At 35.5% G+C, this 25,564-nt stretch overlaps 1 protein-coding gene across 1 annotated transcript in view; it reads left to right on the forward strand.

Annotated features, from left to right (window-relative positions):
* Window positions 1-25,564, forward strand: part of CRTC3 (CREB regulated transcription coactivator 3) — an 88,066-nt gene that overhangs the window by 19,686 nt on the left and 42,816 nt on the right. Inside the window, exon 3 of the mRNA XM_074296333.1 lies at window positions 18,624-18,743. Within this exon, the coding sequence (XP_074152434.1) occupies window positions 18,624-18,743 (120 nt within the window). The remainder of the gene's footprint in view (window positions 1-18,623; window positions 18,744-25,564) is intronic.

Below are 25,564 nucleotides of genomic sequence, written 5' to 3' on the forward strand. Positions count from 1 at the left end.
CAGCAGCTCTACAAAGTGGGTAGTACAAGTATTATAACCCCTGGTGAAACTGAGGCTTAGATTAAATGACAAAGATTTCTGTTATTTGATAATTCATTGGACTCATTGTCATTGCTGACTGAGCACCTGTACTGTGTAAAGCACTGGGAAGAAGAATGATACAAAAACATCTAAGACGTGGTGCCTGCCCGTGAGGAGTGTAGTAATTCCCTTTTGGGGAGATAGCAAAATATATGTATGTAATTTAGCAGAAATAAACAAGAGAGGATTTTTACTTAGCCTCTAGGAACCGATATATTGCAATATTTGTTTAAAGATAATGACCCAATTCTTGATCATTCAAGACATAAGATGAAGTAATCTTGGCAGACTTTATAAGACTACAAACATAACATATATTGGCAAACTGTGGATTAGGAATGTTCCAGTAGCTTTCATATTTTCCTGTTTTGTTTTGTTTTGTTTTTTCCTAGTTCACTTACTACTTGATATGGCCAAGAAGTTTAGGATCTGATAGGGAACTCAGATGTGCTTCTTAAAGCTAAGTGAATCTTGTCCTAAATAACAATTAATCTACCAAAAATAGAATATGGCTCGCAAGTAGCTCCAGGGTTCATTTTGGTATTACCGTAAGGATCCTAACTGGACTGGAAGATCTAGGCAAATCATGCCAAATGTTGGACTTGGAATTGTTTAATCATTGTGTGAAGACTGGATTGGCATGTGTCTTTATGCCACTGAGAGGAATTTAAGATTGTGGATAATTGATATATTAGCTTCCCTGATTTACTAATCCTTAATAACTTGTTAATCTAATATTTAGATAAACTTATTTCTTATTCTATGCCAGTGGAAGTAGTTTTAAAAAAAATTCTTTTGTCTGGATCTCAGAGGGGGAGTCAACAACATCAGAAACTGCAGAGCTGAAGAAGAATGAGAACTGAGAAAAGATCACTGGATTTAACAATGAAGATGTTGGTAACCTTGGAGAGAACATTCATTAGGACTCCAATCAAAAAAAGTAGAGGAGTGAGAGACAGATAAAGCTTTTTCTAGGAGTTAGTATAGGAACAGAAAGAATGCTGTAGTACTCTAATGGATTATAGTAGGCTATGAATTTCCTTTTCTTTATTTTTATAATATTTTTGCTGAGTAGTTGCTTTAGACGTTATGATCCCCATTTTACAAATGTGAATCTGAGACTGATGAAGGATCATTTGACTTGTTCAGTGTCACAAAGTTGAGGAATGTCAGAAACAGGTTTCAGAAGACACAGCCTCCTGTGTCTTGTACTCTTTCCACTGCCCCGTGCTGCCTCCTTCTTCTGTCCTTAGAGAGAATACACCAACTACATTAGTTATCATACTATGGTATAAATAGTATGGGATGTAGCATTTAGCCTGTCACTGTGCTACAAAATACCCATTTTGATGAATTGATGAAAAGTACAGTGTGGCATACTAAAAGCCTTAGGGATCATTGAGATATAAAGGACACTTAACTTTTCTCTCTTCTCTCCAAATCCACATCACATGATAGATGTAATCTATCTTCAGAAGCTGAAGCCTTGAGATTGTAATTTTCCCCTCAGGACTATCTTATCTCTGGCACGCTTTCAGTTTGTTAAGTCAGTTTTTCAGTTGTGTCCAACTTTTATGATCCCCATTTTTTTTTCAAGTAGTTTAAACTTCAGTTCACAGACTATATATCTTGACTCCTTTATTCTTTGAAACTTAAGTATAAAAATCTCTCTTCCCTCCAGCAGCCTTGCTTCTCGACATGTTCTCTTGTCATCACTTGTGACATGCTTTATTTCCATGATCCAGAACTCTGGATCTTCTCTCTAACCACAACTTTCTATTATTATCCAATCTTTTCTTCTCTCTCAAACCTCCTAAAGCCTATTCTTCAGCTGCATAATCATTTTTAGTTCTCCTGCCGCTGTTTACTTATTCCTCTCCTTCCTTCCTCTGCCTTTGAAGTCTTGACTTTGTAGTTGACTAGTTTATCAATATAATATCAGCTGACCTTGACTTACTTGCCATTAGTCTTGCTAGATTCCAACCTTATATCCTACCATATACAATGTCTTCTATTACCCATGTGCTTCATGGATGATACTAGAAAAAAATCATGTAGCTGGATTGTTTGCTTCTGATTTGTAATCTTATCTCTGACTGGGCCCTCCCTGCTTCCCAGTAATTCTTTTATTTGCTAATTAGATATTATAGTCTCTGTAGCAGCTGTTCTGAATATTCTCCAATCTCTTGAGACCACACCAACCCCACCATTTGTATTTTAGTACCATCTTTTCTAGGGGGGGGGCTTGCCCCCTCAATATTTCCCTGTTTTTTTAATTTTTAATCTGTCTTCTTTTCCACGGGCTACAAAATTGGCTAGGGTATTTTTATCCTTAAAAAAAAAAAAAAAAAAAAAAAAAACCCTTCATTTGTTACTGCCATCCCTTCAAATGGTCATCTTTTATATCCTTTCCTTTCCATAGCCAAAAATCCTAGAAAGGGTCATTTATGCTCATTTTCTCCATTTCACTCTTCCCCTCTCTCCCACCTTAGCCCACATTTCACAGACTCTTACCATCTATCTTCAGACATGATATGCTTTTGAAAATAATCTCTCTGGGGTTACTAACTGTTTGTTCACAGCTGAGTCAGTAGTCAATAGACTTTTCTGTTTGTCCTTCCTGCAGCTTTTTACACTTTCTTCCTTGGCTTCTATTTTCTCTTTGTTCCCCTTCAGTGTGTCTCCTTTGCTTCTCCTCAGCTTCTTCTGGACCACTAAGTGTGGGCATCTCTAAGCCTCTGACCAAGACCCTCTGGGAATATAATTCCTAAATCTAAATTTGGAAACACAGTCTTTTTTAAAAATTGCTTTTTTATTTTCAAAATATATGCAAAGATAGTTTTTTAACATTCACTCTTGTAAAACCTTGTGTTCCAAATTTTTCTCCCTCCTTTCCCCCCTCCCCCTCCCCTAGATAACAGCAAATAATCCAATATAGGTCAAGCATGTGTAATTTTTGATACATATTTCTACATTTCTCATGCTGCACAAGAAAAATCAGATCAAAAAGAGAAAAAATGAGAAAGATAAAAAAGCAAACAACAAAAAAAGAGAATGTTATATTGTGATCCACACTCAGTCCCCACAGCCTTTCTCTGAGTGCAGATGGCTCTCCATCACAAGTCTATTAGAATTGCCCTGAATCACCTCATTGTCGAAAAAAGCCAAGTCCATCAGAACTGATCTTCCTATAATCTTACTGTTTCTATGTATAATGTCCTTTTGGTTCTACTCACTTCACTTAGCATCAGTTCATATAAGGCTGGGGTTAAGTGACTTGCCCAGGGTCACACAGCTAGAAAGTGTTAAGTATCTGAGATCAAATTTGAACTCAGGTCCTCCTGAATTCAAGGCTGGTGCTCTATCCACTGCGCCACCTAGCTGCCCCAGTTCATATAAGTCTTTCCAGATCTGTCTGAAGTTATCCTGCTGATAGTTTCTTATAGAACAACAATAGGAAATACAATCTTAATTTCTTCTGACTTCTAATCAAATGTTAAGTCTTATGTGTGTGTTCTGTCCAGAAAATGACTATATTCTCTTTAAACTAGGAGCAGTTGTCAGTTTTTTTTCTAGGTTAAGAACCTCTGCTCTAAACCTTTTCCTACTACAAACTTTGTTTTTTTTCTTGGATGCTACCATCCACCCAGGTTCACAGCCTTGGAGTTATCTTTGACTCTCTCTTCTTCGTCATTACCTATACTCAGTAATTTCCCATTTTAATTTTCCCAAAATGACTGGCAATTTTCTTCTTTCTATTTCTGGAATAGAACACAATAGATTTAAGAGGAGTGAGGCTGAGGAAGAGATGATTGTTGTCAGAGAGAAATTTTGGAGTTCAAATCAAAAAGGTATTAGAAATGATGATCAGAGTAGATGGAGGGTTGGACCTGAAGTCAGGAAGATTCATCATAAGAACTGAAGGAGAAAAATGGCAAAATAGTATCTTTGCCAAAAAAAAAACAAAAAAAAAAAAAAAAAAACAAAAAAAACCCAACAAAAAACAAAAACAAACCAAAATGGGGTCATGAAGTGTCACACATGACTAAAACAACTCAACAACAACTATAGTAACTACTCTGCTTGTTTCCTCTTCTGAACTTCCTGCTGTTCCTTTCTTTGTATTTTTTGTTTTGTTGATATACTTTGTTTTCTACTCCCCCCCCCCCCATACACACCTCTCACTGTTGTCTTCTCCTCTAACTCCCATGAAAAGCCTGCAAAGATAACAAGTAAGTGTAGTTAAACAAGTGAATTCACATGGACAGTGTCTGGTTTTGATGTCTACTTTTGAACTTTTAGTCTCTCATTTCTCTGCAAGAGGCAGGAGGCATGATCCCTTCTTAGGCTTTGAAAATTGTGAATAGATATTGCAGAAGTCTTAGTCTTTCAGAAATACTCTCCTTCATGTTATTATAGTAACTGTACACATTGTTCTCCTGTTCCTGTTCATTTTATTCCATATCGTACATACAGATTTTTCCAGGTTTTTCATAATCCTTTCTCTGTCATTTTTTTAAGGAACAATATTTCAGTGTAGTCATTTACAACAATTTGGTCATTCCTTAATTGAAGTTCTTTGCTGAAACAAAAAAAAGTGCTCCTATACATATTTTTCTATGCACAGGTCTTTTCTCCCTCTTTCTTTGGAGCCAATGTTTCTCAGTGGTATTGTAGGGTTATACCAGCCTGGCAGGTTCTGACTTCCACCTACTTAGACACACTCTGCTCCCGTCTGAGTGACCTGTGAGCCGCTTCCTATACCCATTTTCTGTCTCCCGATTCTCTGCCTTTGTAGAAAGTATCCTCGTATTTAGAATGTCCTTCTTACTTTGCCTTAGTTCCTGGAACTTAGAGATGAGAATGGCTCCTTCCTTCTCAGCTCAGATCTCATTCCTCATCTTTTTCATCTCCATGAATATTTTGTGTTTTCTGCTTTTTGTTTTATTGTTATGTTCCTAATGCAGTTACAGATATTTTTCCTTTTTACTTAGTTATGTACAGGTTTCTCTCCTTACATCATCTTTTCCTTTGATGTTCATGCATTTTGTATTAACCATCCAATCAAGTCCTGGTAGCTATTGTCTATAGACTCCTGGGTCACTTTGTTTCATTCCTCAATAAGTTTGCTACCTGGCTTAACATTTTTCTCATTTTACCAGCTTCTGCTCACCTGCTTGAGGACTTCAACAGAGATTTTTATTTTTCCTCTCATACGTCAACCACTCATTTCCTCAACCTACCAACTTGTCATGACTGACTTCTCTCCTTCACCTCAGCCACACAGCCAAGATCTCACCACCAGCAATTCGGAAATACCCTTCTTTGATCATAATTATTGACTTTTTCATCTTTCCTTCTGCTTTCTCTTATAAAACGCATCTGCACTCTGACCTCAGTCCTTTGACCCCCCTCCCCCCTTCCTTGGACTGGCTACTCTCTCTTTCTCTTTTTTCCTTATCTCAACTCTTTGGTGAACCTGCTCAACTCTACCCCGTCCCCCTCTCTTGAATTCCTAGCCCTGGTTATACCTTAGCCTTGGCTCACTCCAGCCATTTGTCAAGTTAGCTCCCTAACAAAGTGCTATTGAGTGAAAGGGCAGAGAATCAGGCAGCCGTCTTCACTAGGGCTGCCACATGTTTGTGTGACCCACAGCTGCCACTGGGCCCAGGTGCTGCCAGGCACTCCCACTGGGTACCCTCACCAGTCATGACCCCTCTCTCCTCCCGTGGTCACCTCAGCTCATACTTCTCAGCTATAAGAACCTTGCCTTTTCTTCTGCAGAAAAAACGGAGGCCTCCCCTTTCCTCCCCCAGGTTCCCCCATCCCTGACTCTCATGGTGAAGTGGACTAACCCCGCTACGTGTTTAGTGATTCCTTTCTACCCTGTCTCTTCCCAGCTTGGTCATCCCTACTTTTTCCATTTATTTTTAATTGTTCTCTAATTGCTCATTTCTGATTGCCTCTGCAGCTTGCCCATTTCTTAGAAAAACCCTCATCCTTCTTCCATCCCCTGCTATCATCCCTTCTGCCCTTGAAACTTGAAAAGCTTGTCTATAATAAGAGAGTGATCTCTTATGGTCCTTTAAAAATTGGTCACGCCACTGAAACAGCTCCATGCAGGTGTTCATGACCTCTTAATTGCCAGATCCAATGGCCTTTTCCCAATTCTCATTCTCCAGGGCCTCTCTGTGGCCTTTGACCCAGTGGATTATTCTGTCCCCTTTGGTACTTTCTTCTCTGTATATTTTCGGTGCACTGCTCTCTCCTGTTTCTCCTCCTACCTATTTAATGGCACTTACTCTTGTCTCCTTTGCTGAATCTTCTTCTAGATCACTTACTGTAGGGGCTCCACAAAGTCCTGGACCTCTTCTCTTCTACCTCTACAGTATTTCACTTGGTGAGCTCATCTCAGTTTTAATTACCATCTAACAGCTGATGATTGTCAAATGTACCTCTCCTTCCTACCCTCTCTGCTGACCTCCAATCTCTTTCTCACTCTTTCAACCATCTTACACTGAATGTCCAGCAGACATCTTAAACTCAACATGAACAAAACAAAGCTCATTGTCTTTGTCCCTAAACCATGACTCCTCATACTTTTCAGTTTATTGTAGAGGGCAAAACTATCCTCACAGCCCTTCAGATTTGCAATATAGGACTCTATAATGTTCCTATTTGTTTGTTTGGGTTTTTTTGTTTTTGTTTTTTGTTTTTCCTGGAGATCTCTGGGGCAGCCTTTTTTTTTTTTTTTTTCAGTAGATTAATCATCACAAGAATAGCCAGGTGTTAAAATCCAAAAGTCTTTATTGTCTCCTTTGTCTGGTGCTCAGTTACCATTCTCATAACCTTCAGAGAGGACTTGGTTTCAGTGGAGAAAATGCAAGAGGACAAGCCAGCCACCACAAGGCTGATGAAGATGAAAATGATTCTCTCTCTCTTTGGCTCCGAGAACTTGAGCTCCTGCCTCCAGTCTGCTTGTCTTCTCTGGCTCTCAGTCCCTGCTTATATGCTCCACACTGAGTATAAACCAATCATTATATCACTAGGAAACCATTATTTGTTGTAAGATTAAATCAATCATGCTGAACTTAGAGAACTATTGAGCACCATGCTAAACTAGATAATCATTGTCTCATCAATTCTACTGACTTAACACCTTGTAAGAATCCTTGTTTCAGAGTTCAGGCCCTTAACAGGAGTCATCCTGCACTCCTCACTCTAACCTTTTCTGCCCCATCCCATCCAATCTGTTGCCAAGATGTGCCAATTTTATTTCTGCAACATTTCTTGAATATGCCCCCCTTCTCTCCCCTGATATTAAAGTAGAGAGCCCTCATCATTTCGTACCTGAACTATTATAATAGTCTGCTGGTGGGTCTGCCTGCCTCAGATCTCTTCTTGCTCCAGTCCATCCACTATTTAACTATAAAAGTGATTATCCTAAACACAAGTCATCACACACATGTACATCCCCCACCCCCCGAAGCTTCCCCTTGCCTCTGGGATCAAATTAAAAATTCTCTGTTTGGTATTCAAGGGTCTTTATAACCTAGTCCTCTCCTACTTTTACAGCTTTCTTGCTCCTTCATCTCTGCCATGTACTCTTCCACCTAGTGACACTGGTCTATTGGCTATTCCATGAACAAGACATGGCTTAGTACTGTTAAGGAGTCAAAAGGGCTAATGTTTAAAATGAGCTGAGGCTGGTGAAGAAAGGCAAGGAAAGCAAAAAGAATTTTTAAAGTTATATTGAGACTTTAAAAGGAGATTTGAGAAATTTTCTCCTTTTTTTTTCTTTTTGAAGCTAGAGTTAGAGATTCTGGTTTTCAGGATTTTTTATGTATTTGGTTAGTTTTGCTGAAACTTTTTTAAAAAATCCTTTTTTTGGGGGGGTTTGTTTTGTGCCTCAAGGATTGTTCTCTGAGAGGGAGAGGGAATAGAGGTAATGTAAAAAACAAAGTATGTTAATAAAATTTATTTTATCAAACTATATTGGAGGAAAGAGGAGAATCCCAGAAGGGTTAAGATTGTAGTTTGGGGTCAGTGGTGTGATTATAAATAAAGGTAAGGCTGAGCTACATAGGATTGTTTTCTCTAGAAAGGAAAATGTCCTTTGACCTGGGAGGACAGAACACAAATGACTTATATAGAGTTGATTCCCAAGGTAAGTAACAAGGTGATAAAATAGCATGATAGTCATCTGGTCCAGATGACCTATACTGCGTATACCCCCAAAAATATTCTTTCTGGGCCTTAAGATCATAAGGTCATAGACTTAGAGCTGGATGGATCCTAGAGGCTAGCCCCCTTATTTAGTAGGTGAAACAAGCCACACAGACACAATCAAGTGACTGAAGCAGGATGGAAGAAGGGAGACGGGCAAATACTTGGTTGGCTTATTGTTGGGTTCTTACTAAGTGCTAAGTCCGAACTTAACAATTCTCTAGTTCTGGTCTTTAAACCCTTTGAACTCCTGGGGAGGAGGTTACATGCTTAGGAGGAGCAAGTTCATTGGTTGAAGTAATTTTTCCCAGAAGCCCTTGCATTATCGCACGCCCATTCTCTGGGAGGATAAAAGAGGGCGGCACTCCAGAGATAAAGTCTCTGTTCTAGGTCAGAATTAGAGCGGCTCTCTGAAGGAAGAAGAAGTCACTTCTCTGGACCAGAGTTGGCAGCAACAAGGGCTCTCTACAGGAAGAAGAATCTGTCCGAGAGATTTGAGTTGACACAGCAGATCTCCTCCCAGAGAGCGATCGGCAGCTTCTGGAGACAACAGCACGTTACAGATTATGAGTTTGGTTTCTTTTCTTAACAAAACTCTAAGAACATATTAAGGAGCTAGTTATTTATTCAACAGAAAAGGAAGAGGTAATCGCAAAGTGCCAGCATGGTATTATCAAAATAAAAGAATTACAATAATTTCATTTCCTTTTTTATAGCATGGTTTTGCTATACTGGTAATTCAGGGAGGGTTGTAGATACAATTTGCCTAGTTTAACAAAGCATTTTTTTATAGTCTTTCATGTTTCTTACAGGAAAAGGTGGACAAATATGAGCTAGACAGTAATAAAGCTAGGCAAATTCAGAACTGATTGAAAGACTGGACCCAGAGAGTAATTCACTATCAGATTGGAAGGAGGCCTTCCAAAGGAGGGGACACCCCGGGGATCTTCTGTGCTCGGGTCTGGACTGTTTCACATTTTTAAATATTGACCTGGATAAACATAGGTTTGCATGCCTGCCACATTTGGAAATGAGACGAAGCTGATGGAGATTGGTGATAATTGCGATAAAGTCCAAAAAAGCTTTTAACAGGCCAGACATTGGACTCAGTTTGATAAGATGAAGTTTTATGAGAATAAATGTAAAGTTTTACACTTAGTTTTCAGGAAATCAGTATCACAAAGTATAAAACAGAGCAGTTATAATTAGATAGTGATATATTTGGGAAAAGATCTATTTAATTTAAGCAGCATTTCGCGATATAGTAGTAAAATAGTCATTGTGAACTTGAGGCATTGGGGATCATATTACTTACTTTACTTGGATTAGATTCCAAAGCACTGTTTTTAGTTCTGGGCATCGAATTTTAGAAAGGCTGTTGATTAATTAAGAGTCCTCAGAAAAAAGGCATTCAGAATGGAAAGGGGCCTCTTTTCACATGAGGATCTTTTGAAGGAACTGAATGAGTTTGACCCATAAGAGAGAAGTCTTGGGAGTGGACTATGGACCATTGATAGATGTTCTTTTAAAGTTCACATTAATGGACTCTCCTGAGGAAAACCTTTCTGATTATCTTTCTCTGACTGATAGTGTTTCTACTCCCCCCCTCCTCAGTGATCTTATATATGTATGTGTGGGTAATCTCTTTAATAGAATATCATTTTACAATCATGATCTCTTTTGATCCTGACAACAACTCTGGGAAGGGAATGTTACTATTATCTCCATTTTATAAATGAAGAAACTGAGGCTGATGAATGTCTGAGGCTGGATTTGAACCCAGACCTCACTCACTGGAGATCCAGTGCCTTATCCTCAAATTATCTGCTGCCTCAGTGGCCTAGGGTTGAAGTGTAAAAGTCCCAATATTTCTGCTTCTCTATGTACTTATTTCTAGAAACGTGCAAGTCCTGTGTTTGCACACTTGTTATTTAACTGCTATTTCTCATCATTTTATTGCTTATGACATTGGAAAGCAAGAGCTCGCTCTCTTCTTGTGAAACTTATGGCCCCCAGTGTGAAAGAGATGAGGGATGAGGTAACTTCTTGTATTGTCACGACCTTTCCCTGAAGACCTTGACAGCCAATATTTTGGTGAGCTCTTTTGAGGACCCCTGCTTCTTCCCTTAAGTATCTCAGGTTTGGCTTTAAGTCTACCTTTGTGTGGATTAAAATGTGATGTCATAAAGGTGTCTAACCTGTCTGACTCTTCTGTGAAAATTTAAGTCCCCAAAACACTCATGTACTTGGACAGTTCAGAACATTATATTTGCAGATCACAATGAATTTCTAGGCCTTTTTTTTTTTTTTTTTTGGACAGTAGAAATAAAGGGGAATGAACAGATGAGAGAAAGTAAAATCATTAGGACTTGGTAAATAATTGGATCTAGAAAATAAGGAAAAAGAAATAAATTAAAGATAACCTCAGGATTACTAATGTTAGGACACTGGGTAAATAATAGTGTCATAGACAGAAATAGTCAAATCAGAAGAAAAAGTAGATTTGGCACAAGGGAAGGTGGCAAACTTTATTCTGAACATGTTAAATTTGAGATATTCTGGGGGCATCTTCATCATTATCATCATTATAGTGATAGCAGCTAATATTTATGTAGCACTTACTATGTACCAGGCACTGTGCTACATGTTTTTAATTATTTTCTCATTTGATCTTCATGACAACCCTGGGAGGTAGTTGCTATTATTATCCCTATTTTACAGATGAAGAGACTGAGACAAACAGGTGAAGTGTCTTATCCAGAGTTACATAGTTCACAAGTATCTGAGGCTGGATTTGAACTCATAGCTTCCTGGCTGCAGGCCCAGCACGCTATCCACTGGACTACCAAGCTACTCTATCAAAGTAATTAGAAGTAAAGATCCAAATACAGAACAGAAGTCAGCACCAGAAATACAGTTTTGAGTTATTTCTGTACTGGTGGTGGTCAGAGCCATGTGAGTACATGAAATTGTGAAGGAACTCACAGAAAGAGACCAAAAGGGGAGTCCATGGGGGAGAGGGAAGAAAACAGAGTGTCCAGCATGGGGCCTGGTCAGAAGAAAGAGGGGAAAAGGCTGTGGGATTTAGTAACTAGGATGCCGGAGCCATTTGTGGTAGTGCGTCAATGACTTGTGTGAGGGCGATTTCAGTGTAGTGTTTGAAAGGGCTTTTGCCTTCCAGATTGGAAGGGGTGGAGTTGAGGAGAGAATGAGTAATGAAGAAGGGGAGGCATCTGGTATTGGAAACTTTTCAAGAAGTTTAATAATGAAAAGATTGAGAAAAAAGGAAGAACAGTATCTGGGAGTTGAGCACAACAATGAAGCAAGGCTTTTTTAGAATTAGAGAGACTTGAACTATTTTGTAAATAGACATAGAGGAGGGGTAGAGATGAATTAAAGTTTTCTTTTTCTTTTCTTTTCTTTTTCTTTCTTTTTTTTAATAATAGCCCTTTAACAGATTTTACAAATGAAGCTACAAAGGGTGAATCCCTATTCACCCTTGAACCACAAGTTAGTAAGTGTTTAAACCAGGATTTAAGTTCTTTTGTACTATGATACTCTTAGTGAAAAACAGGAACCAAAGGGGGCAAGTAAGAGTGTGCATGTATTGAGGGGGTTAGGGATGGGGAGAGTGATGCTGACAATTTTATAGTTTTTAAAAATGCATACACATATAATTACCAGCCAATCAAAATGGTTGATTGATCAGAAGGAAGTGGCAGTTGTAGTTTATTAGATACAATCTTCAGCCCTAAGTGCTCTTTGTTTTCAATGCTGCTGACTTAGCAGTTCATTGCTGCCTGTTCAGATGTAGATTGCATTAGATGACTTCTAAGTTCTTTTCCAACTCTGAGACTCCATGACTTTTTACTCTACATAACTGATTTTTCTTCTAAATTTTAATCCCATTTTTCATTGCTTTTTGAATATTCTTATGTGTATTCCATCTTCACCTCAGACTTAACAAATAAAACTAAACTAAAAAAAAATCCTTCCTCCTAATTTCCCTATGTATATTAATTCTACTTTTCCAAGCTCAAAACTCTCTTCTTCCTTTAACTAGTAAATCCTGTCTGCTGATTTTTTGCATCTATGATTTCCTTTTCATTACTTATGCCATTAATATTTCCCACCTAGACTGTCTTTACACTGATCTCCTTATCATCTCTCCTATCTATTTCATATACTGGTATAGATGTTTATAGTTTCATCAAAATATAATACAATTCAAGATTTTTAGTTGGTCGTTCTAATCTTTTCACTATCCCCTAACTATTCTAATTTATCTCTCCCTGCTTTAATTTTTTTGAAACTTTTTATTCTGAACTTAACACAAAAAGAACATTTCTATTTACAGAACAGAACATAAAAGTATCTTATGTGAAACTCAATATCAGTTTTCACAACATTTTCTTTTTTAAAAAGTACATAATAAATGCAAAACTCTTATTTGTGCTTCTTTTTCTTCTTCCTTTTTTTCCTCTTCTGTGCATTAAAAATGTTTCAGATATTCTTCTTTTTGTCTTATCATTGCAATGATATGCTACCTCTCCGACTCCTCACCCATTAACTGAAAGTAAAGTGAAAAAAACTACTGGAACAAATAAACAAACATAGTCAAGCAAAACAAATTTATACAAGGTCTTGTGTCTAGAAATATAAATATTGTCTTTCTACACCTCGTGTCTCTCACAAGAAAGTGAATAACATGTTTCATTATAGGTTCATTAAAGACATGAGTGATCATTGCTTTGATCAAAATTCATAAGTCTGATCATTGTTTTTCTTTATATGATATAACCAACTTTGTATAATTTGTTCTTCTGATCCTGTTTATATTATTTAAATTATTTTAAATTATCATTTTTGCCATTTCTTTTCATTAATAAACATTTATTAAGAGCCTAATGTTTGCCACTGTCTTAGGTATTAGGGAATGCAAAAAAAAGGCAGAAGGACAATTCTTGATCTCATGATACTTACAGTCTAACAAGAAAGAAAACATGCAGACAAAAAGTTATATTCAGGATAAATAGGAAATAATAGAGAGAAGACGCTAGAAAAAGTGATTGGGTTGAAGAAGGCTTCCTATAAAAGGTGAAATTTTAATTGAGACTTAAAAGGGAGATGGGGGAAGAGCATCCCAGGCACAAAGGATAGTGCAATAATATTCTATTACATTAATATAATACCATAAATCAGCCATTTCCAAATTGTCCAATAGTCAGTCTAAGGCACCTTTTCAGATTCTAGTTCTTTTCTTTTTTTCTTCCTTTTAAAGATCCCTCCTCCAAAATCAAAAAGTTTGTTTTGCTTGTGACTAATCCCTTCCAGATATAGTCCTCCCTCTTAATCTTCACCTCCCCATTCCTGCTTTTTTTTTTTTTTTTTTTTTTTGCCTATTGACTTTTATATAGTTTTATGCTAAAATGTGTGTTCAGTCTTCCTTCGTTTTATATAAGAATGAGATTCTTCTGATGCCCACTCCCCTACCCTTTTTGTATGTTCTCACTCATCCCAAATATGAGAAATCACAAGTTCTGCTTCCTTCTTCTAGTATATTTCTTCTTTTATCCCTAGTATTCTATTTTTCTTTTAGAACTACCTCAATAACCATTGAAGACAATACAGTTCTGAAGGTGCACTAGTTTATTTTCTTTCTGTTAGAATGTTAGCACTGTATTATCATATAATCCTTTTCCTCACATAAATTTACTTTTCTAGATTTCTCTGGACTTTTACATTTATATTTTAAAGTTCCAACTCAGTGTTTGCCTTTTCACCAGAAATGTTTGTGGAGTATTTCTTCACCAGTGGAAGAAGGGGTGTAATGTGAACTCTCTATAGAATTCCTCCAAGCAGGTCTAGAAAAGGTACCAATCTGAATCCTAATGGGGGAAATCCAGAAAAGTAACAACTGCGAAAGAAGCATTATGGGACTCAGGGTGAAGCTGTGCACCAGGGCAAGACAACGTTCCAGAACTCTTAACAGGTTTCCTGCAGATCCATACAAGGGCACCTGGAAGATGTGAATTGGCAGCAATGATGCTCGCTACTCAGATTGGAGTCAGAGATCTAGGATGGAATGAGAAGGGGATGGGTATAGATCTGGGCCTTCCTGGGTGGGGAGCTCTGGGAGAGGAGGGAGTTCAAAAGCAAGCAGCAGCTGTTTGGCTCAAGCTGAGACTTGCTGCAAGGTCTCATTTTTAGCATTTAACTCAGCCTACAGAGGAATAACAAAGAGAGGAATCTCAGACCAAGCAGAAACCTATGAATCTGCCTCTGACTTCACAGAGTGCTAGACCTGAAGTCAAGAAGATTTATCCTCCTGACTTCAAATCTGTCCTGAGACACTCATCAGCCCTGTGATCTTGGGCAAGTCATCTAACCCTCTTTGTTCCTTATCTGTAAAAGGAGCTAGAGAAGGAAGTAACAAAGGCTTCCAGTGTCTAAGAGTTGGGTGTGTCTGAAAAACAAATGAACAACAACAGAAAAAAAGACCAGTCTGAGCTTTCTAGGTGGTTGATAGAGGTTGAGTCCAGCAGCAATCTGTCTACTCTTACATAGATCCAAATCCAGGACAGGAACTTGGAGAACCTCAGGTAAGTGGGGCAGCAAACAGACTTTGTTCTGGAACACTTTGGGAAAGCTGAATGCTTGAAGGTCCTCAGCCTGTCTCTGAAATTCTGGAATAACTCAGCATTCGGTAGCAGTACAACTAGCCAGATCTTCCTATCCAAGTTCACCCAACCCTTATATCAAGTGGGAAGTCAAAGAAGTAGGCTAGAAGAATGAATTCTCCCAAAAAAGAAGCCCACCATAAAGATCTGTTACTGTGGCAAGCACACTCAAGACACAAATGCAGAAGCAAATGACTCTAAAACAAATAAATTCTTAGAGAAAATCCAGCTAAAATTTTTGGAAGAAGAATTTAAAGTGAAGTAAGAGTTTTAAAAAAAAAGTTAAATGTTTTAATAAAAATGTAAGATAGAATTGGAAAGAGTCATTTCCTTGGCACAAGAAGTATAAAGCTTTGCCCAAACAATTAATCCTGTGAAAATTAAAATGGTCCACATAGAAGCCAGTGATTTAATAAGGCAACAAGATATATTAAAACTTAAGTCAAAAAACTAAAATAAAATATAAGGCATCATAGAAAAAAACATTTGATCTGGAAAACAAATTGAAGAGAAAGAACTCTAAGAATCAATGGACTATCTGAATATCTTGACCCCCTAAAAGGGCCTAAGAATCCGAGTTTAAGAAATCTTGGAAAACTGCCTTGATCTTTTAAAATCAGAGGGTAAAATGGAAATTAAAAAAAAAAAATCATGCCACTTTCTGAAAGAAACCTCAAAGTGAAACCTCCCAGGAACATCATAGGCAAAACCCAGAAGTTTCAGATCAAAGAAAAAAAAAAAATTCTCCAAGCAGCTAGAAAGAAGCCACAGCCAGGATCACACAATTTTTCAGGCATCGCTATATAAGAATAGAGAACTTTGAATATGGTATTCCAGAAAGGATTTGGGCTTATGGCCAAAAATAACTTATCTTGAGAACAAAGTATAATAATAATGTAGTGGGGGAAAGAAGTTTTTAATGAAACAGAACTTCCAAGCATTCCTGCTGAAAAGACCAGAGCTGCAGAGAAAATTTGGTTCAAGTGCAGGAGTGAAAAGAAAAATGCAAAAGTAAACATAAGAGAACAGTGATAAAGGACCAAACAAGAATATACTAATATCATTCACATTGTATGGGAAGATACAAGTGTCTTCTCTGAATCCCACTCTTGTTAGTTTCTCAGTTCTGATCTCATCATACAGGACCTGATTTCAAAGGCCTGGGAATGTTTATATTATGTCTTGAGGGATCTTATGAATAGGAAGAAAGGGATACTCTGTGACAATTGCAAGCAGAGACTTAAAGGAAAAAGCAGATTTCCTATAGGAACTGCATGAAAGCCTAGAAAGAAAAATTCAAGCAAGAAATTTAAAGAGAAAATTGAAGAAAACAGCTTAGAACAAAAAGTGGTAACTATTAGCCAAAATGGAGTGTCCTGAAGCGAGAATTAAAAGATCTCTGGCATTTTTGCAGAGAGAAGTTTCAGTTGAATGATTCTTATATTGATTCTTTTGAGAGTCATTGAGATTGTAATGTCTTGTGACTTACAGCCATACAAAAATGCCAAAAGGATATTGTTATTAGAAAAATGGGCCTCCCAAAGGCCTTTTCCTATTTACCTAAAAATCAACTCCCAAGAAAAAAATAACTTTTCTTTTTAAAATCAATTCAAAGAAAAATTATCCTTTGGGCTTTTAGGATTCCTCCTTATAGGGCATATACTAAACAGAATGATTTATTGTTTCACTTGCTTGTACCATTGTATCATTGATATTGTTTCTTGCTAAAAAAATTTTTTAAATCATTTTATCATTAATGACAAGGTGAGATTTTTAGACCCCATTTATTCAGACCTACTCAGTTATTTTCTTAATTTCCTTTCAAGTATCCTTGTTGTTTGTTTGTTGGTGAGGAACTTAAAAATTAGACTTCTTAATTTTTTTTCTTGTAAACTATTTGAGTGTCTCCAGAAATTTCAGGTTATTTCAGAAAGTCAAGGTATAGTTTAGATATCCCTAGTATCCCTTAATAAATAATTTTTAAATTTATCATTTGTAAAGTCTTCTAAAATCTTGAAACTACTTACTTTTTCAACCTGTATTTTCTTTTGGGCTTCCGTGGTATTATAGGATCATAGATTTAGAGCTAGAAGGAATTCCATCTAGTTCAGCCCCTTAATTTTACTTATCAGTAAAACAGAGATACAGACAAGGTTAGTGTGTATGGCAGAGCACGTGAAGTTATATAAAACATTTCCATAAAATCATGTTGTGAAAGAAAACATAGCTCTCAACTCCTCCCCCCTAAAAAAAAACCTCAAGGGGAAAAAAAAAAAAACACAAAACAAAAAGAGAGAGAGAGAGAGAGGGAGGGAGGGAGGGAGGGAGGGAGGGAGAGAGGGAGGGAGAGAGGGAAGGAGGGAGGGAGAGAGGGAGGGAGGGAGGGAGAGAGGGAGGGAGAGAGAGAGAGAGAATGCTTCAATCTGTATTCGGACCTACCAGTTTCTTCCTCTGGGTATGGGGACAGGATTTTTTATTCTAAGTTCTTCAGAATAGTCATGGATCATTGTATTGCTGAGAATAGCAAAGTCATTCACAGCCAATTATCCCTATTACTTTATACATGGTACATCACACTTTGCTTGAGATCATGGAGGACTTTCTTGGTTTTTCTAAACCTGAAAAAGCATACTGCTTTTCTAAAATATACTGCTTATCATGTCCACAGAACAATAATATTCCATCATAATCACATACTGTAATTTATTCAGCCATTCCCCAACTGATAGACATCCTCTCTGTTTCCATTTTTTTTTTTTTTTTTTTTTGCCCTGAGAGTTGCTATAAATGTTTTTGTACATATAGGTCTTTTTCTTAAAATTAATTAAATTCTCTTTTGGGATTAGGCCTAGTAGTGGCATGTAGGTTAAAGGGTAAGTATGATTTTATAGTCCATTGGGCAAAGTTCATATTTTTTGAACATTTATCATTTGGGGCATGGCTCTTAATTTTTTTTAAATAAATTTGACTCAGTTCCCTTTATGTTTGATAAATGTTTGAGAAAAATTTCTTATCAAAGAAACTTGCTTCAAAATTTTTTTTACCATTACAATCGCTAACTATATTTCCCCCCCCATTTATTCTTTCTCTCCTTTCAATCTGTCCTCAAATCTGTTTTGCTACTGACCACTTGTTAGGATTACTAAGTGAATTCTCACTTCCTCCTTCTCTCTCTCTCTCTCTCTCTCTCTCTCTCTCTCTCTCTCTCTCTCTCTCTCTCTTTGTTTTTGTTTTGTGTTTTTTTTGTTTTTGTTTTTTGTTTTTTTTCTTTTCCTTGAGGTTTTTTTTTAGGGGGGAGGAGTTGAGAGCTATGTTTTCTTTCACAACATGATTTTTATGGAAATGTTTTATATAACTTCACGTGTGCTTTCTATTTAATGGGGGTTGGGGTAGGGAAGGGAGAAAATTTTTTTAAAAACAAATGTAAAAATGGTTTTAAATGTGACTGAGGAAAAATAAAAATATTAAATTAAAAAAATACATGTCTCAGTCTGTACCTTAAATCTATCACCTGTCTGCAGGAGACTGTAAGTGGCATCTTGTATTTCTTTCTATACAGAATTGAGAACTGAGGTGGCTTACCAACACTGACTTACTTTACTTTGAGAATTAACTCGTCTTTTCTTCTCTTTGCAGCCATCATTTCACCAGGTTGATAACATTCGAGGGACACGTCATCATGGACTTGTGGAAAGAGTCTCTCGAAATCGCTTTCATCCCTTGCACCGAAGACCTGGGGATAAACCAGGAAGACAAATATCCTTTTTTGTTGTCAGTTAATGAGAATTAACTTTGAAACTTCTGGATAGCCTAGCTAGCATTCACCTTTAATTTTACGTTATTTGTGGATTATCTGAGACATCTTTCTTAAGTTTAAGTGAAGAATAAATTTTTTAAAAAATAGATTTTTATCTGTTTTCATTTTCACTTCAGCCAGATTTTCCTATATCTCTACCTTTCCCTTCTCTGAAATTTATTCCTTAAAATGATTTCTTTCAAAAAGGAAAACAGAGGAAAATCCCAGTAAGATCAATCAATACAGAAAAGAAATCTGATATTATATTCAGTGTTCCACCCCATAAAGCCACCTCTACAAAGGAAAGGGAAATGTGTCTTTTCATATCTCTTTTTTGGGACCAAGCTTGTGCTTTGTAATTTCACAACATTAAGTTTCTTTGTTCTGTAGTGGTTGTTTTTTCATATACATTACTGAAAATATCATATGTATTCTCTTGGTTCTGCTTATTTCTTTTGCATCAATTCATGTAAGTCTTTCCATTATCAGTTCATGTCAATCTTTCCATGCTTCTTCATATTCATCTCATCCATCATTTCTTATAATACAGTAATATTCTTTTACATTTGTATACAGTTGGTTCATTCATTTCTGGCAGTGGGTATTCATTTTGTTTCCAATTCTTTGCAACTTCAGAAAATGCCGCTTATAAATGTTTTGGTGGATGTGAAGCCTTTCTTTTTGTCTGTGACTTCCTTAGGATATGTGCTTAGTAATGCAATTGTTGGGTCATTTTAGCCACTTTATTTGACATAATTCCATATTGTTCTATGGTTAGACCACTTCATAGCTCTGTCAACAAGACTTTTTATAATTATTCCATGAAAATTCCTGTAAGTTTAAGAGCATTCAAATAATTGGGATTTTAGTCTAGCCTTTCTGAAAAGAGTTTCCATTTTTTCTTGGAAATTTATCTCTTATGAATTAGGTTAAAACTATACAGTGAACTGGCTGAAATACATAAAATTATAAATTTTACATTTATTTCACTTGACAAGATATTATAAGACATAATAATTTATAAAGACAGCTAAAGTACTCACCCACATACCATTGACTTCTGAAGCAGGAAAGAGAGAGTTTAAGTTTATTCAGCAAATATTTAAGGAGCAATGTTTTTAGTGATAGGCTGAGTGCTATAAGTAATACAAAACACATAGAATACATAGTTCTTTCTTATCTTAGTGTAGGAGATGAGCTTATAAGAGGAATGAAAGGTTTCTTCTAAAACTTCATTCATCCCTGTAAGTAGCAGAAGCTTTGGAGAGTTTATCCTTCTGAATTAAACTAAGCAGAGCTGGAACACTGAATAACAAGAATGTTTGTTCTGCTTCCTGTTTCTCCTTATTTGTGTACACCCATAAGAACATTGTTCTAGAGCTGTAAGGGACCTTAGCGGTCATCTAATCCAACTTTCTCATTTAAAATCTAACACTTTTCACTGTACTATACTGCCACTCATGGTTTCTCCCTTGTCTCTTAATTAGCTTAGAAAACAGACCTAATCATGTTGTTGTCCGGTTAAAGAGTAAATACAGTTTTCTAATTCTTTAGACATACTTCCAGATTGTTATCCAAAATGGTTGGATCTGTTCGTATTTCTACCATCAGTGAATTAATGTCCCATCCATACCCTCTCCAACATTTGTTGTTTTCCCTTTTTATCATTTTAGCCAATCTGATAGGTGTAAGATTTTTTTAAAAAATTTTTAAAATTAATTTTATAATTATAAATTTTTTGACAATATATATGCATGAGTAATTTTTTTATAACGTTATCCCTTGTATTCATTTTTCCAGATTTTCCCCTCCATCCCTTTACTCCCTCCCCTAGATGACAGGCAATCTCATATATTTTACATGTGTTACAGTATAACCTAGATATAATATATGTGTGCAAATCCAATTTTCTTGTTGCACGTTAAATATTGGATTCCGAAGGTATAAGTAACCTGGGTAGATAGACAGTAGTGCTAATATTTTAGTTGTAAGATTTTAAAAAGAGAAGAAAATCAATCATTAGCACTAAAAATGAAAGCATTGAATATGCTACTAATGAAAATGAAATCAATGCAATTATAAGAAGTTATTTTGCCCAATAATATGCCAGCAAATTGAACAATTTAAATGGAACAAATTAAAATGGAAGAATAGTTTCAAAAATACAAACTGCCTACATTAACAGAAGAAGAAATACAATACCTAAATATAATAGTGGGGTACTTTAAATTCTCTTTCCAGAATTAGATAAATCTAACAAAAAATAAATAAAAATAACTCAAAGTTAAATAGAATCTTAGATTAGCTAAAATTGACACATATCTGTAGAAAATTGAATGGAAATAGGAATACACCTTGTTCTCAGCCCTTCATTATTATAGTAACACTGTTTATTTCCACCTCTAATTCATTTAATTTTTCCTTTAATATCTTAGATATCACAGCATTTGATACATATAGTTTTAGTACTGATATTGCTTCATATTCTATGGTACCTTTTGTCATGTTTCCTTGTTTATCTCTTCTAATTAAATTTGTTTTAGCATTAACTTTGTCTGAAATCATGATTGTTATCCTTGTTTAATTTTATATCAGCTGAAGCATAATAAATTTTTCTCTAGTCCTTTATTTTAACTCTGTGTTTTTCTTTCACTTTCAAGTCTTGTAACAACGTATTATCAGATTCTGAGTTTTAATCTATTCTGCTCTTTTCTGTTTTATGGGTCAATTCAATTCCTTCACATTCAAAATTATAATTGCTAATTGTATATTTCCCTCCATCCTATTTTTCCTCAGTTATCCTTCTCAGATTCTTTTTACCCTGTCTTCTTCTCACACATCTAATTTACTTCTAACCACTACCTCCCTAAGCCATACTCTTTTAAAAGAATTCTTCTCTTATCCTGTCCCCTCATCTTACTTCTCCAGAAATTTAGAAAATTTTTATACCCTTCTAGATATTTATGTTATTCCCTCTTTAACCCAGTTAAATGATGATGATGAGAATAAAGTCTACCTCTACCAGCTCTGTACCCCCACCTACTTCCACTATAATACTTTTTCCATTCAGGCCTCGTTTGTATGAAATAATTGATCCATTTTACTTATCCCTATGAAATTTTATTTTTTAGAATCATCCCATCATATTCAATTCAACCCCCAAGCCTTCTATGTTCTTTCAATACTACTTTGTTTTTTGAAAGAACTACTATTTCTTTCAAACTACTCAAGTAATGATAATATTGTTAAGAGTACAAATAACATTTTTTATCCATTCCACCAGCATTTTACCAAGAAGGAGGTGTTGTTCCTCGTTCCCCTGGATCTACTATTGGTTATTGCTCATTTAATTTGAGTTCATCTGCTTCATATTTTTTAAAAAACATTCTTATGATCATTGATGATGCTCTTCTGTTTCTTTGTTCCGTATCATTTATTAAGTCTCTTGTGTTTCTCTGAATTCTTTTATATTTATTATTTCCTGTGGCTCAATGATAATGTTCCTTTACAATTATATACCACAGGTTTTTTAACCTTCTGTAGTCAATGAGAACCCATTTTGTTTTCTATTTTTTGCTACCCTAGACTAACTTGGTATATCTGGGATTTTTTCTTTATATTTTTGTCCATCTTTGCATTCAAATCCAGTGGCAAAATCTTTAGGAATGAGTTGTTAAATGGCTTTTTTTTCACATAATTAATTATTTTCCAGAACTATAGGACCAATTCAAATGACCAACAATAATACATTAGTGTGCCTGCCATTTCCATAGGTATTGCAACTTCTTATCTTCACCTCCTGGCTTACCTGACTTCCTTCCTTCCCTAAGCTTTTTCCTCACTAAAATATTATCTTCTTCAAGAAGCTTTTTTTGATTCCTCTTAATCCTTCCCTCTCTATTAATTATTTCCAATTTATCCTGTATATATCATGATTTGATGTCTCCCTATTTACAATGGAAGCTCCCTGAGAACAAGGACTGTCTTTTGCCTTTCTTTGTATATCTAGTGCTTTAGCATACTTCTTGGCACATAGTACGTTCTTAATAAATGCTTATTGATTCCTATCACTTGTCTTTGTTAATATGAAGCATATGACATAAAACCTCAGAATTGCTTAATTTACATTTCCCACATTAGTAATATAGAATTTAGATAGATATTTTATTAGCTATTAATAGCTTATCATTCTTTCTTTGAAACTATTCATCTATTGAAATGTCTTGGCTTACATATTTTACATTCATCTTCTGTGTATCTTAGTGATTTGATTTTTACTTAAAGCGTTATACATTTTGGTATATTTTACATTTTAGCAACATTTTGTGGAATGATGGCATTTTAGACTTGAGCAACCTTCAGGCAGAAGTCAAATTGTTTTATTTAATTTTTTCACTGAACAAAAAATTATGTTCTGTCCTTCACACCTGTCTCCTCAGTTTGAAAAAAACAAACCTTGTTAAAAAATATGTATAGTCAATCAAGACAAATTTTTACCTAGACTGTGTCCAAAAATATGGCTCATTCTCCAACAACTCTATCTCTTCTTTGTCAGGAGATGGATATCATCAACCCTCTTGTTTTACCTCTGAGGAAATAGGCCCAGACAGATGAAATGATTTGCAACAAAGTTAATTACTGGCAGTTACTATTTATTCTATTTAGTCCATAAGAACGGTTAAAAACTGTTTAAATTTTTTTTTTTGCACTTAGGTAGGCAAAATAACTTGTAAGGAAATTCATTTCTAGGAAATAGTTAAAACTATGAAGTAGCATAAGTATAAACTCTCATGCTAAGCACCCTGTTTTCCATTCTATGATAATTCTTCCTGAATTTCAATTCATTTTGATGGGAGTATATATTAGTGACATTATATAAAATATGAAGAAACAGCAAGAGATTTGCATAATTAAGAGGACCTAGCCAGAAACCGTTTCTGAGTTTGTAAGCCCTTTTATATATCCCTTCAGATATAGTTTTGGGGAAAACCCAACTCACTCGTGTTATTATCAGAAATAACTTTAAAGCTGTCACCTGCTAAATGGGACACAAATACACTTTTTTTTAAACTAAAGGAAAAAAATCCAGTCCCTAGAAACCTGAGGATCGAACATTTATTTTTATTTTAAAGTAAAAGATAAAATTATTTAACCTAAAAGATTTTTGTGGGATTTTTTTGTTTGTTTTGGTATAATAATAAAAAAGAGGTATAGTATCAATTGAAAAAATTTACATTCAGTTTAAAAAGTTTAAAGGAAGTGCTTTTCTACCTGCTTCTAAAGACTCTAGCTTGTCTTTGCCAATGACACTTTCTTGATTTATGAAAAACCTGTATGACAATAAGTGTTCCCTGAGAAAATGAACAGGCATTAGGGAATAATAGAAAATTATTCCTTCAGGCAGAGTTAGACATTCAGTGAGGAAACAGAAAATTGGCCTTAAATCCCAACCACTATGGCAATCAAAAAGTACAACTATAAAACCAAGTCATTCAAACTGAACGGTTTTAGAAACCGTTTTCAGTCAAAAAGAAAATGAACCTTTCCAGGCTTCTCCATTACATATGACTGAACTATACTTTAACCTGTTAACATTCATGTGCTGATGAATATTCAGCACATAAATATTACCAGGTTACAGTGCTGCTTTAGTAATATTTGCAGAGATGAATTTATAAAGACCCAGCCAATGAAATAATGTAAATGACTTCTGTGAGTTGAGAAAAGAGCAGATAGTTTAGAACAGTAAAGTCAAATTGAAATTAGGGCCACTAATATATACATCAGGATTCTTTAAGGCTACATAATTGACTTAATTTTAAAATGTAATATTATCTATATTTTATTATTTTTAATTACTTTTTAAAATTTTCATAATTATATTTTAATCTGATTTGGCTTATACTCAGGAGTTTTGTGCACCACAGTGGAGCCCATGTATTTTATAATTCTAACTTAGAGATAACATCTTGCCCTTTTCTCACTTCACAGTCATAAGTTTGAATTTAAATTATTCTGTTAAACTTAATTTCTGTTCCTCCCACCTCTCTTGATATCATCAAGATGGGGTCTCCTTTCATAGATGCACCTTGTAAAACCTTTATCACATAATACATTGGTCTTTAGGAATTACCATGGTCAAAGAGTTTATTGCCTAGTGGCCAACCTGCCAATGCAAAATCTTTCTAAGCTTAACTGGATTGGCCTTAAGATGACAGAAAATGTCTAGGATAGGCCCATTTTAAAATTTGTGTATTAGTTTTTTTGTTATAAACATTAGGATGATGCTATATATATTTTAATTAAAATGTGCCTATTATCATTGGGTAAATTTCTCAGAGCCTAACTGTCCTTATAGGTGTAATAGTACTTATATTCTCTAACTTGTATTATTATAAGGACGTAAAACAATATATGAGAAAAAAACACTTTGTAAATGTAAAAATGGAAGCTTTTGTAGTTGGGATATCTAATTTTTATCCCAAATAAAGTGGGCTGAGTATTGAGATATGAGTTAGACTTAACAAATCAGAAAGAAATTAATTTTACAGGGAAAAGAGAAAGTAGATAAATGAACGAACAGAGTTTTTAAGACCAGCAATATTCTGTGTATATGCAGTCTAAATGCATTGTAAAGTTTGTTTTTTCAATTCCCTTCTTTGCTTCTTTGCCACTTTCCCCTTGCCTTCTTTATAATAGTCTTCCCTTCTTTGCACTTCATGCAGAGCAAGCCTCATCATTAATATTTCAGAAAGTTTCCTTTAAATAAAACTTTTAATTC

The sequence above is a fragment of the Sminthopsis crassicaudata genome, chromosome 2 (assembly GCF_048593235.1).
Source record: "Sminthopsis crassicaudata isolate SCR6 chromosome 2, ASM4859323v1, whole genome shotgun sequence".
Lineage (NCBI taxonomy): Eukaryota > Metazoa > Chordata > Mammalia > Dasyuromorphia > Dasyuridae > Sminthopsis > Sminthopsis crassicaudata.